This window comes from Eriocheir sinensis, unplaced genomic scaffold (genome assembly GCF_024679095.1).
Source record: "Eriocheir sinensis breed Jianghai 21 unplaced genomic scaffold, ASM2467909v1 Scaffold78, whole genome shotgun sequence".
In the NCBI taxonomy this organism is placed as follows: domain Eukaryota; kingdom Metazoa; phylum Arthropoda; class Malacostraca; order Decapoda; family Varunidae; genus Eriocheir; species Eriocheir sinensis.
In genome coordinates, this window is record NW_026112142.1 from 786778 (window position 1) to 799951 (window position 13174).

The following is a 13174-nucleotide window of genomic DNA, read 5'->3' on the forward strand; positions in this document are numbered from 1 at the left end:
AGTGCCACATGAAAGACTCCTCAAGAAACTTAAGTCGGCGGGATTAGGCGACGATCTGACAGCGTGGATCAAAGACTGGCTCACTGAAAGAAAACAACGAGTTGTACTCAACGGACAGGCCTCCGAGTGGCTCCCGGTCACAAGTGGAGTGCCACAGGGGTCAGTGCTGGGACCCATACTTTTCATCATATATATCAACGACCTAGAACTAGGATTAAAATCCAATCTTTCAAAATTTGCCGACGACACAAAGGTGGGTGGGAAGGCCCTCACGACGGCAGACTGCGAAATTATCCAGAGAGACCTGGACCAGATCACTCGGTGGTCAGAAAAATGGCAGATGTCCTTCAACACTACCAAATGTAAAGTAATGCATATCGGATCCAGAAACAGCAACCACATATACCACATGGGTGGCGAACCACTACATGTTGTGCAAGAGGAAAGAGACCTCGGGGTCACCATCAGCAGTGACTTGAAACAAACAAAACACTGCAAGTCCGCCTGTAAGAAAGCCAATACAATGCTTGGGTTCATATCGAGGAACTTCGAATACAAGACGCCGGGAGTTATGTTATCCTTGTATAATTCGCTGGTAAGGCCCCACCTGGAATACGCCGTGCAATTCTGGTCTCCTAATTACAGGAAAGACATTGAATTACTTGAGAGAGTACAGCGCCGCGCCACGAAGATGATACCATCACTGAGGACGAAACCCTATGAAGAACGACTCGAGCGACTCAACCTCTTCACGTTGGAAAAGAGACGACTGCGGGGAGACATGATACAAGTCTTCGAGTACCTGAACAAGCTCAGCAACGTTGATCACTCCAAACTCTTCACGCTACAAACTAACCTGAGAACAAGAAACAACGGAAAAACAATTCAAGCAAAGCGATGCAATACCGACATCGGCAGGAGTTACTTCTCGAATAGAGTTGTTCGCCACTGGAACAGCCTTCCTGCAGAAGTGGTTAGCGCAGAGACCATCAACTCCTTCAAGAAACGCATTGATCGCCACTTTGCTGCAACAGGAGTGAACTGAACGTTCCCAAGAGTAGGTACACAAGTGCTTTAATCCTTCCCTGCAAGCCACTTCTGTGGCAAACGGATTGATTAAATCACTGAACGCAGGCAGCCTAGTAATGAGCCAACAGGCTTTCTGCTGCCTGCTAGTCCATGTTTCCATGTTTCCATGTTTCCTCCTCCTCCTCCTCCACACCTTCAGACAGTGATTTATTAGCAAGAGTGCTATGAACAGTATTCCACCATTGAGGGCTCAGGCATACGAGGAGTGAGTCACCCTCTTCATGCTGGAAAAGACGCCCTCAGGGGGATGTGATGCAGGTTTTCAAGTGCCTCAAGTTCAGTAACGTGGACCCTCCAAGTTTTTTGAGCCACAAACTAACCTGACAACTGGAAGCAGCGGCCTACATGTTCAAGCTGGGCGGTGCAGTACAGACGGCAGGAGTTTCCTCTCAGACCGAGTCACCCAACACTGGAACAACCTTCCCTCAGAAGCAGTAAATGGGAACACCATCAACTCCTTTGAAAATCTAATCGACTGTCATTTTGTAGCGTCAGGAATGAATTGAACGCCTAAGTGCTAAGTGGCTGTCCAGCAGATTAAATCACCAGAGCGGGCAACCTCGTAATGACCAATAGGCTTTCTGCTGCCTGCATTTCCAATGTCGTCCTCCTCACCAACTCTTCCTTGTTTCAGAGAAAATGCCGAAGTGTCTACCCCAAAATGACGCCATGGAGGGGCCTGGGCTCAAAAAACAGTGTCGGTATTCTGAGCCAGGTGGAGCAATACAGGGGCGCCACAGTGAACGAGGTAAGGGCAGGGGAGGGAAGGGAATGGTAGTGAAGGTAAAGGAAGGTAAGGACAGGGAAGGGAAGGTACGGGAAGGTGAGGGCATGGAAGGGAAGGTAAAGGAAGAGAAGGGAAGGGAAGGGTAGGTTAGTGAAGGTAAAGGAAGGTAAGGACAGGGAAGGTGAGGGCATGGAAGGGAAGGTAAAGGAAGAGAAGGGCAGGGAAGGGAAGGGTAGTGAAGGTAAAGGAAGGTGAGGACAGGGAAGGTGAGGGCATGGAAGGGAAGGGAAGGGCAGGGAAGGGCAAGGAAGGGAAGGGTAGTGAAGGTAAAGGAAGGTGAGGACAGGGAAGGTGAGGGCATGGAAAGGAAGAGAAGGGCAGGGAAGGAAGGGTGAAGGTAAAGGAAGGTGAGGACAGGGAAGGTGAGGGCATGGAAGGGAAGGTAAAGGAAGAGAAGGGAAGGGAAGGGAAGGGTAGTGAAGGTAAAGGAAGGTGAGGACAGGGAAGGTGAGGGCATGGAAGGGAAGGTAAAGGAAGAGAAGGGAAGGGAAGGGTAGTGAAGGTAAAGGAAGGTGAGGACAGGGAAGGTGAGGGCATGGAAGGGAAGGTAAAGGAAGAGAAGGGCAAGGAAGGGAAGGGTAGTGAAGGTAAAGGAAGGTGAGGACAGGGAAGGTGAGGGCATGGAAAGGAAGAGAAGGGCAGGGAAGGGAAGGGTAGTGAAGGTAAAGGAAGGTGAGGACAGGGAAGGTGAGGGCATGGAAGGGAAGGTAAAGGAAGAGAAGAGAAGAGAAGGGCAGGGAAGGTAAGGGTAGGTAAGTAAAGGGAAGGTAAGGACAGGGAAGGTGAGGGCATGGAAGGGAAGGTAAAGGAAGAGAAGGGCAGGGAAGGGAAGGGTAGTGAAGGTAAAGGAAGGTAAGGACAGGGAAGGTGAGGGCATGGAAGCGAAGGTAAAGGAAGAGAAGGGAAGGGAAGGGAAGGGTAGTGAAGGTAAAGGAAGGTAAAGACAGGGAAGGTGAGGGCATGGAAGGGAAGGTAAAGGAAAAGAAGGGAAGGGAAGGGAAGGGTAGTGAAGGTAAAGGAAGGTGAGGACAGGGAAGGTGAGGGCATGGAAGGGAAGGTAAAGGAAGAGAAGGGAAGAGAAGGGCAGGGAAGGGAAGGGTAGTGAAGGTAAAGGAAGGTGAGGACAGGGAAGGTGAGGGCATGGAAGGGAAGGTAAAGGAAGAGAAGGGCAGGGAAGGTAAAGGAAGGTAAGGACAGGGAAGGTAAGGACAGGGAAGGTGAGGGCATGGACGGGAAGGTAAAGGAAGAGAAGGGAAGGGAAGGGAAGGGTAGTGAAGGTAAGAACAGGGAAGGTGAGGGCATGGAAGGGAAGGTAAAGGAAGAGAAGAGAAGGGAAGGGAAGGGATGATATTCTCAGGTTCTTCCACTTCTCACGTCAACTATTTCCAAAGGCCTAAAAGGAGATCAATAGGGTTATCATGAGTGGTTTTTCATATTCGTGGTACAGAGGAAGGGTCAAAGTACCACCAAGGTCATGAAAGTACCCTTGGAAATGCCTACGTCTCTCATGACAGCCCCGTGTGCCTGGGCTCGGAAACACTTAAAAATATGGAACCTAATCCCTCGGCCTCCTCCTCCTCCTCATTCTCCTCCTCCTCCTCCTCCTCCTCATCATCATCATCTGTCTCACGTCAGGCTTTCCAGTAATCTCCGGTGAGGTCACGCGGCAGATGATACGCTTCCAATCCTCTCTGTCCCCTGCCCCAGCCTCCCCAGTGCTGCCAAACCCTCCCCAGCACACTGCCAATGCCCCACCATCCCCCTCCTCTTCACAGCTCTCCACCATCCCCCCACTCTTCACAGCTCTCCACAATGCCCCACCATCCCCCCACTCTTCACAGCTCTCCACAATGCCCCACCATCCCCCCATTCTTCACAGCTCTCCACAATGCCCCACCATCCCCCCACTCTTCACAGCTCTCCACAATGCCCCACCATCCCCCCACTCTTCACAGCTCTCCACAATGCCCCACCATCCCCCCATTCTTCATAGCTCTCCACAATGCCCCACCATCCCCCACTCTTCACAGCTCTCCACAATGCCCCACCATCCCCACTCTTCACAGCTCTCCACAATGCCCCACCATCCCCACTCTTCACAGCTCCTCCACCATCCCCCACCATCCCCATAGCTCCACAATGCCCCACCATCCCCCCACTCTTCACAGCTCTCCACAGCTCTTCAATACCCCACCATCCTCCCACTCTTCACATGCCCAACCACCTCTCTCTCATGTGTTCCTACCACTACCTACTATTACTCCTCCTGCTCCTCCTCTTATTCATTCCCTTCTCCCTCCTCCTGGCCATCGCATTTTTTCTCCTTCCAGACCCTGAGGGCCATGCAGTTCCTCTCACAATGGCAGGCACACATCCACAATGTCCAGAGGGTCCAGGGCACCACCATAAAGAAGAAGAAGAAGGGACGCTACTCGAAGGACTTCTGCCCGGCGGATCATGGGCCCCTCCTGAGCAAGGTAGGGAGAGGGGAAGCTGATGGACCTGTCTATGGCTTGGTGGTGTCAGACACTTCCGCCTCACGTCAACCACTTCCAAGGGCCTTAAAGGAGGTCAGGCGGGTTCTGACGAGTGGTGGTTTAGGTTCATGGTACAGAGGAAGGCTCAAGCTGCCACCAGTGCCATAAGACAAACCCTGGAAATGCCCACAACTCCTATGAAAGCCTTGTCAATGTGTGTGTGCTTGGGTGTTGAAATGTTTGAGAATGTGACCCATAGTGCCTTCTTCTTCTTCTTCTTCTTCTTCTTCTTCTTCTTCTCCTTCTTCTTCGTGTTGAGTAAGGTGAGAGAGTAAGGAAGCTGGAGGAACTGTATGTAGCATCTTTTTCTTCTTCTTGTTTTTCTCCTCTGTTCTTGCTCTTGTGTTCCTCCTCCTCCTTGTTTTGTCCTTCTTTCTCGTTCCTGCTTTTTCTTATTATTTTCTTTGTGTAATCTGCCGTGCTCCTGTTCCTGTCCTTGTTTTCCTTCTTCTTGTTTTGTCCTTTCTCATTTCTGCTTTTTATTATTATTTTCTTCATTCAATCTGTCTTGCTTCTGTTCCTATTCCTGTTTTCTTCTTCTTTAACCTTCCAATTTTCCGGCACTGGGTTGGGCGGGACACGAGTCACTCCCACTCATAACCTAACCTAACCTTTTTATTCTTTCCTCTTCGTTTAACGTCCCGAGTCTCTCCTTTCCTTGGCGATCTCTCTCTCCTCCCCGACGCTGTGTAGAGTATGTGCAAAATGTATCCACTCATTCTTTGCTAGTTTGATTTTTGTGAGGGTTAGGTTAGCAAGACACCTGGACACTATGGGTCGTATTCTAAGACATTTCGTGGCCTAATAACACCTATTTGACAAGGCTTTCGCAGGAGTAGTGGGCATTTCCAGGAGTAGTTTTATGACCCTGGTGGTAGTTTGACCCTTCTTCTGTACCATGAACCTGAAGAAACACTCATTAGAACCAGACTGACCCCCTCTTTGACCTTTAGAAATAGCTGATGTGAGAAGCGAAAGTGTCTTATAATACCGACCTATACCTCACTCATTATTTTGTGCGGGTTAGGTTACTGAGAGTCTGAGGTCGGTAATACAAGACATTTTCGCTTCTCATATCAACTATTTCTAAAGGTCAAAGAGAGGGTCAATCAGCTCTAATGAGTGTTTCTTCAGGTTCACGGTACAGAAGAAGGATAAAACTACCACCAGGGCCATACAATTAATCCTGGAAATGCCCCAAACTCCTACGAAAGCCTTGTCAAATATGTGAACTTGGGCAACGAAATGTTTAGTAATACGGCCCTGAGACACCTGGACACTATACCCCACTCATTATTTTTGTGAGGGTTAGGTTACCAACACACCTGGACACTATACCCCACTCATTATTTTTGTGAGGGTTAGGTTACCAACACACCTGGACACTATACCCCACTCATTATTTTTGTGAGGGTTAGGTTACCAAAACACCTGGACACTGTACCCCAATCATTATTTTTGTGAGGGTTAGGTTACCAACACTCCTGGACACTATACCCCACTCATTATTTTTGTGAGGGTTAGGTTACCAACACTCCTGGACACTATACCCCACTCATTATTTTTGTGAGGGTTAGGTTACCAACACACCTGGACACTATACCCCACTCATTATTTTTGTGAGGGTTAGGTTACTGACACACCTGGACACTATACCCCACTCATTATTTTTGTGAGGGTTAGGTTACCAACACACCTGGACACTGTACCCCACTCATTATTTTTGTGAGGGTTAGGTTGCCAACACTCCTGGACACTATACCCCACTCATTATTTTTGTGAGGGTTAGGTTACTGACACACCTGGACACTATACCCCACTCATTATTTTTGTGAGGGTTAGGTTACCAACACACCTGGACACTGTACCCCACTCATTATTTTTGTGAGGGTTAGGTTACTGACACACCTGGACACTATACCCCACTCATTATTTTTGTGAGGGTTAGGTTACCAACACACCTGGACACTGTACCCCACTCATTATTTTTGTGAGGGTTAGGTTACCAACACACCTGGACACTGTACCCCACTCATTATTTTTGTGAGGGTTAGGTTACCAACACACCTGGACACTGTACCCCACTCATTATTTTTGTGAGGGTTAGGTTACCAACACACCTGGACACTATACCCCACTCATTATTTTTGTGAGGGTTAGGTTACCAACACACCTGGACACTATACCCCACGCATTATTTTGTGAGGTTAGGTTACCAACACACCTGGACACTGTACCCACTCATTATTTTTGTGAGGGTTAGGTTACCAACACACCTGGACACTATACCCCACTCATTATTTTTGTGAGGGTTAGGTTACCAACACACCTGGACACTATACCCCACTCATTATTTTTGTGAGGGTTAGGTTACCAACACACCTGGACACTATACCCCACTCATTATTTTTGTGAGGGTTAGGTTACCAACACACCTGGACACTATACCCCACTCATTATTTTTGTGAGGGTTAAGTTACTAGACACCTGGACACTATACCCCACTCATTATTTTCATCTTCCTCCTCCTCCTGTTCATTCTTCTCCTCCTGTTATTCCCCTTTTCTCCTCTTCTTATTGCTTGGTCCAGTCATCACCTACAGCCCAAATAAACACTAGACTGGCAGGAAAAGGGGATGAATGTATTGACCTCTTCTTGCGTGACGGTGGACGTAAAGAAATGCAAATGTTACTTTCTGGTACACTGTTGTCCTCCTCTTCCACAGGCGATGCTCATCATTTCACAAGAGGAGGAACACCCCAAGCCTTCCTCCAGCTCCGAGCCTGACTACAGCGAAATATATAGGTATGTGTGTGTGTGTGTGTGTGTGTATTTACTAAGTTGAAGTATACAGGACCTGAGCTACTTTTGTGTGGTCCATATTTAATTACTTCCTGGTGCCTGTGCTTTAGGGGAAAACTTTTTTGTGTGTGTGTGTGTGTGTGTGTTCAAGACATTTTTTTTATATAAAGGAAGCAGCTCAAGGGCAAAGATAAATAACAACAGTAAAGGCCTATTCTTGGGGTGACCTTGATTTATTTATGGTGTACAGTAGAGGCAGCAGCTGTAGGGCACACCTTGATTTATTTATGGTGTACAGTAGAGGCAGCAGCTGTAGGGCACACCTTGATTTATTTATGGTGTACAGTAGAGGCGGCAGCTGTAGGGCACACCTTGATTTATTTATGGTGTACAGTAGAGGCGGCAGCTGTAGGGCACACCTTGATTTATTTATGGTGTACAGTAGAGGCAGCAGCTGTAGGGCACACCTTGATTTATTTATGGTGTACAGTAGAGGCAGCAGCTGTAGGACACACCTTGATTTATTTATGGTGTACAGTAGAGGCAGCAGCTGTAGGGCACACCTTGATTTATTTATGGTGTACAGTAGAGGCAGCAGCTGTAGGGCACACCTTGATTTATTTATGGTGTACAGTAGAGGCAGCAGCTGTAGGGCACACACAAAAATAGCCTGCCTAGCACGGCGTCCGCAGAGAGAAAAATACCTTAGTAGTAATGGAACACTGTCAGATTCAGTTTGAGGCGTCTTGATACTTCCCTGTTGAAAGGGTTCAGGTCGTAGGCAGAAGGAAATACAGAGGAATAAAGTCTGTTGCAGAGTTTGCCAGGGAAAGGGATGAAAGAATGAAAATAATGGTTAACTCTTGCATTAGGGACTCAGACAGTAGAGGGATGGGCTAGAGTAGAAAGTCGAGTGCAGCGGGGCCATGGGAGAGGGGTGGGGGTGGGGGGTCATGCTGTTAGCAAGTTCAGAAGAGCAGTCAGCATGAAGACATTGCTAGAAGATAGAAGGAGAAGCAACACTGATGAAACTCAAGAGGCAGAAGACTGTCAGTAAAAGGAGGGGAGTTGATGAGACGAAGAGCCTCCACTCCACTCCACTCTGTCCAGCAGGGCTGTTTGTGTGGAGCCCCACTTGAGATGTGTACTCCATACGAGGGGAGACGAGGCCCCTGTATAGGGACAGCCTTTGAGAGGGGGAAAAAAGTCTGGTGATGATACAGAATGCCCAAGGCTGAGTGCTTGTAACTGTTACATGCTACAACTGCTGCCGTTATTACAGCCACTGCTGGTGTTTGCTGCTGTGCCCAGATACCTCTCTCAGCTGTTGGCGGGACAGGAGCCAACCCAGGTGAGCCAGGGCAGCGCTGCAAAGGTTTTGGAGGTGATGGAGAAGGTGCAGCTGCTGGCAAGCCACAGCCTGGACCTGAAAAAAACTGTACCACCACTTGAGCCAAAACATGGCCTCGTACCTCCAGCCCTGGAGTAAGAAGGTAAGGAAGGATGGAAGGAAAGGAAGGACAGAAACAGGGCTGGTATGTAGAAAACTTCATAAAAGCTTCTCTTAAAGTCACTCATAAATTCAAAATTTTCCTCATAGTTAGGAGCTAGACTTGTGAGTCATGCAGAGAAACTCACAAGGCGACTCCTAACTGTGAGCTAAGTGATTTATGAGGTACTTATAATAAGGTGCTTTGCGGTGTATCTTCCACTGGTAATAGCGCTAGTGTTTGGTTAAAAACACTCATATCACGATAATATGGGTATGGTGGTAAGTTGTTATCACTTTAAAGTCAAAAGTAGAAATTTTGCTATTGTACTAATTGCAGGGATGAGAATCTCTCAATATATTACTCCTCGAAAAGAATATATGTGGATTTACTTTGGCTGGCGGCAGACGCTGCCCACCTCGGCTCTGAAAAACAACAGTCACAAGAAGTCTATAGTCCGTTTCATTCTGTCTGTCCACTCGTGAACGTGGATGTGGCACCTGCGCATTGTTAGTTCGTGATTGCGTGAAGATCAACTTTATATTTTCAGCGATATATTTGAATGTTTGTGTATGCATAAAAACCTCAAGCCGTCTTATATGAACTGCAAACATGCTGCTTTGCATCGATAATGTACCATACAAGCACACGAAAGAACAACTTGTATTTCAAACAGAAAAGTCTGATCATACTCAAACGACTTATAGCCTTTCAGATACCCATATTTCATCTCATTCAGGTACATTAAGTGATACCTGGGTCTGCAAGTGTATATATATATATATATATATATATATATATATATATATATATATATATATATATATATATATATATATATATATATATATATATATATATATATATATATATATATATATATATATATATATATATATATATATATATATATATATATATATATATATATATATATATATATATATATATATATATATATATATATATATATATATATATATATATATATATATATATATATATATATATATATATATATATATATATATATATATATATATATATATATATGATATGTTGCATGTAAATAACATGGATGATATTCAAAATAGCCTAGCATCACACTCAACATTTATAATTTATTATTTTGTGTTATTTTCAATATTTATTGTTATTTACATGCAGTAAATTATTAAAATACCTTTTATTTGCACTTGCAAAGCCAGATGTCTTTTGATATACCTGAAATGAGATGAATTATATGAATTTGAAAAACCATAGATCGTTGGATCATGATGTGACCATGTTGTTTGCTACAAGTTTGTCTTTTCCTGTGACTGTGTGTTAAATTATCGAAGCAAATGACTAAGTTGTTTTTTGTACACATAAACAGTCAAATATATTTTTGAAAAATAAGCTTGAATGTCTAGTAACCCAAAATTAGAATAATATCCACTAAATCTGGGAAAAAAAATTGATGAAATGGTTTTTCAACTGATTTAAATAGCCAAGGGGATCAACATTTACCCCAAAAAGATAGGGCATGTAGAGGTTGGGTAATTTTTTTTACAGGGGTCAAAGGTCAATGACCTTTCGTTAAAAGGTCCAAATTTCTATCTCGCAAATGAAACGTCATAAATTGATGATCTTGGTGTCAAAATGAACAGAATGGTATCAGAGAACGGTTTAAAATGTATCCAGTTACCAAAAAAACAATATCTGAAGGTATTTTGAGTTTTGAGTTGACCCTCTCTCCGACATCTGATGAGGAAACCTGAAAAGCACAAATTTGACAGGATGCTCAAAAACACAACAGAGAAACTTTTCTTGGACCTGGAAAACAGGATGCATGTTGTTGATGGGGGATGATTACTTAACCAAGTGAAATGGAGGAGTGGCACAAGCATCAAAGCCACAGCTGATAGCTATGTCAGATATGTTCAAGGAAGGTTCAGTGATGCTGCAGTAGTGTTTGATGGCTATAGGAAGGGACCGTCAACCAAAGATCATGAACACATGCGCAGAATGGCAGGCAGAACAATATCTCATACTTCGAGAGTCACACCAGAACTGACTGTATCGTGTGATAGGGAACAATTTTTTGGCAATGAGGAGAACAAAGAAGCATATATCAAGATTCTGTCTGCACAGCTGACACGCCACAACATCAAGGTACACCATGCACGAGGTGATGGTGACACACTGGTCGTTAAGACAGCTATTGAACTTGTCAAAAGTGTGAGCACTCCTGTAGTTGTCGTTGCCCTAGACACCGACATATTAATACTTCTCGTGTACCACCGACCCGTCTATTGCACAAATCTGTTTCTACTCTCAGAGATGGATGGCCTGTATGATATATCGTCAGTAAGAATTAGTGACCAAAGTGATCGTTTATTCAAGTTTGCATGGTCAGGCAATGACGCTGTATCATCTATCTATGGACACACAAAGGAGGCAATCTACAAATGCAATTTTCCAAGATATGTCATCAACATATTCATGAACACTAATTCCTCTCATGATGAGATAAAACATGCAGGTGTCAAAGCAATGCAGGTGACATGTGGATGTGGAGATACTCCTTTAGAGAAAGCTCGTTTCCTCAGATTTCAGAAGCAAGCTGCAATGGGCAAGTTTGATCCTGATAGGCTTCCCCCTACAGTGGATGCAGCAACCCAGCACACCGTTAGAGTCCATCTACAGATTGCTGTGTGGCATAATCTCAACACCTCTATTCTTACGCCTGAGGGAAGAGGATGGGAACAAGGGAAGGACAACAAACTGACCTAAGATGTTGACTGGCGACATTGCTCCCCAAAGCCTCCTTAAAGGAAGTTGTTGTAACTGCCAGGAAGGGCTGGTCAGTGTAGAACAGTGAGATGCTGCTGCACTACATGCCTTGTGTTCCTGCATGTGGAGTGTGTTGTGCTCTAATGGCACACAGAAGAACAAGAAAGTGAGGAAGAGGAAATAACTAATCATTTGTTTGTCAATACTTGGTGTAAGTTTAACCTGAAGTCTTTCTGAAGTGGCTTCAATTTTGTATTGGCATTTTCAGCATGAATTCTACTGTGTTTGTAAATTATATGTGTACAGCTTATCTGTTTATGATGGTGGAGACGGGTTTCCTGGAAGGTCAGGTCAGTGATATCTGACCTGACAAAAGACAATTACAAGCCCTTCCCAGCTGGAAGGCTGGTTTGGTATGTTTATGACAGCCATCAAACCACATGTTACTACGATCAATTTACAGCAATTTTCATGCAATCTTTTCTTTACACATTCACGGAGGAATTGGCCATTTATTTTCTTTTTGGAGGTCCAAAGTTAGGCTCTGAAGCCTGTTCATATTCTCGCCCCTCCCCACTATGCATTTCGACAACAAGCATTATAATTTTCTTTATCAATATTCTTGAGAAACAAAATTGGACAAAATGTACCAAAAAGGTCAATGACCTTTAGCCGCCCAGTGAGAGCCCCCACTCCCCTGCTCTTCCTTTTCTTTGGAAGGGAGGGAGGGAGGGGGTAGTGACACCCATCCCTCTAGATCCTTTTCTTTGGAAGGGGGGGAGGGAGGGGGTAGTGACACCCATCCCTCTAGATCCTTGGAAGGGGGGGAGGGAGGGGGTAGTGACACCCATCCCTCTAGATCCTTGGAAGTGGGGGAGGGAGGGGGTAGTGACACCCATCCCTCTAGATCCTTTTCTTTGGAAGGGGGGGAGGGAGGGGGTAGTGACACCCATCCCTCTAGATCCTTTTCTTTGGAAGGGAGGGAGGGAGGGGGTAGTGACACCCATCCCTCTAGATCCTTTTCTTTGGAAGGGGGGGAGGGAGGGGGTAGTGACACCCATCCCTCTATAGTGCGCGCCAGCTAATTTGGCCCGTGAGAGGGAGGGCCGTGAAAAATGCTCATATGTCAAGTGAACGTATTTGGCTTTAATTAATGTGCGTCATTTAAAAAAAAAAAACTTTTCAAAAGATATAAACACACACTAATATTATTTTAATTCAAACTGCAATGAGCTACACAGTGTACTGTTACTTATATATTTAGGTTATTATAAAACGGTGGAGAAAACGTGACAACAGTGTTCAACAGTGTTGTCGGGTCACGACCTCACTGACTCCTCCTCTGGCCACTCCCTGTTCCCTCGGCCCAGCCCGGCATTCCACTTCCATCCACCACAGAGGAAGCATGGCAGCTCATCCAAACCATCACTCGTCTCACTTACGTAGTCAGGCAAAGGACATTGTTTTCAACGTCCACGAGTATTTCCAGAAAGAGAAGGACTACGGAGGACCTACAGAGAACGTTTCCAAATCTGTTAAAATTAGGGACAGAGAGAGAGAGAGAGAGATGGGTGGGAGCTAGACCTGTTGGAGGCGGAGCGACAGATATGTGGCAACGCTTTAAGAGCTTAATGACCTAGGCTTTCCCGTGAAGCTCCTCCTTCACGGGCCAAAATAGCTGGCGCGCACTATA

General features: G+C 45.4%; 1 protein-coding gene across 1 annotated transcript in view; it reads left to right on the top strand.

The window, feature by feature from the left end:
- The first annotated feature begins 4213 nt into the window (after positions 1-4213).
- Positions 4214-13174, top strand: part of LOC126994359 (putative protein TPRXL) — a 34517-nt gene continuing 25556 nt past the window's right edge. Inside the window, exons 1-3 of the mRNA XM_050853680.1 lie at positions 4214-4353; positions 7140-7219; positions 8528-8709. Of these exons, the coding sequence (XP_050709637.1) occupies positions 8677-8709 (33 nt within the window). The 5' untranslated portion in view covers positions 4214-4353; positions 7140-7219; positions 8528-8676. The remainder of the gene's footprint in view (positions 4354-7139; positions 7220-8527; positions 8710-13174) is intronic.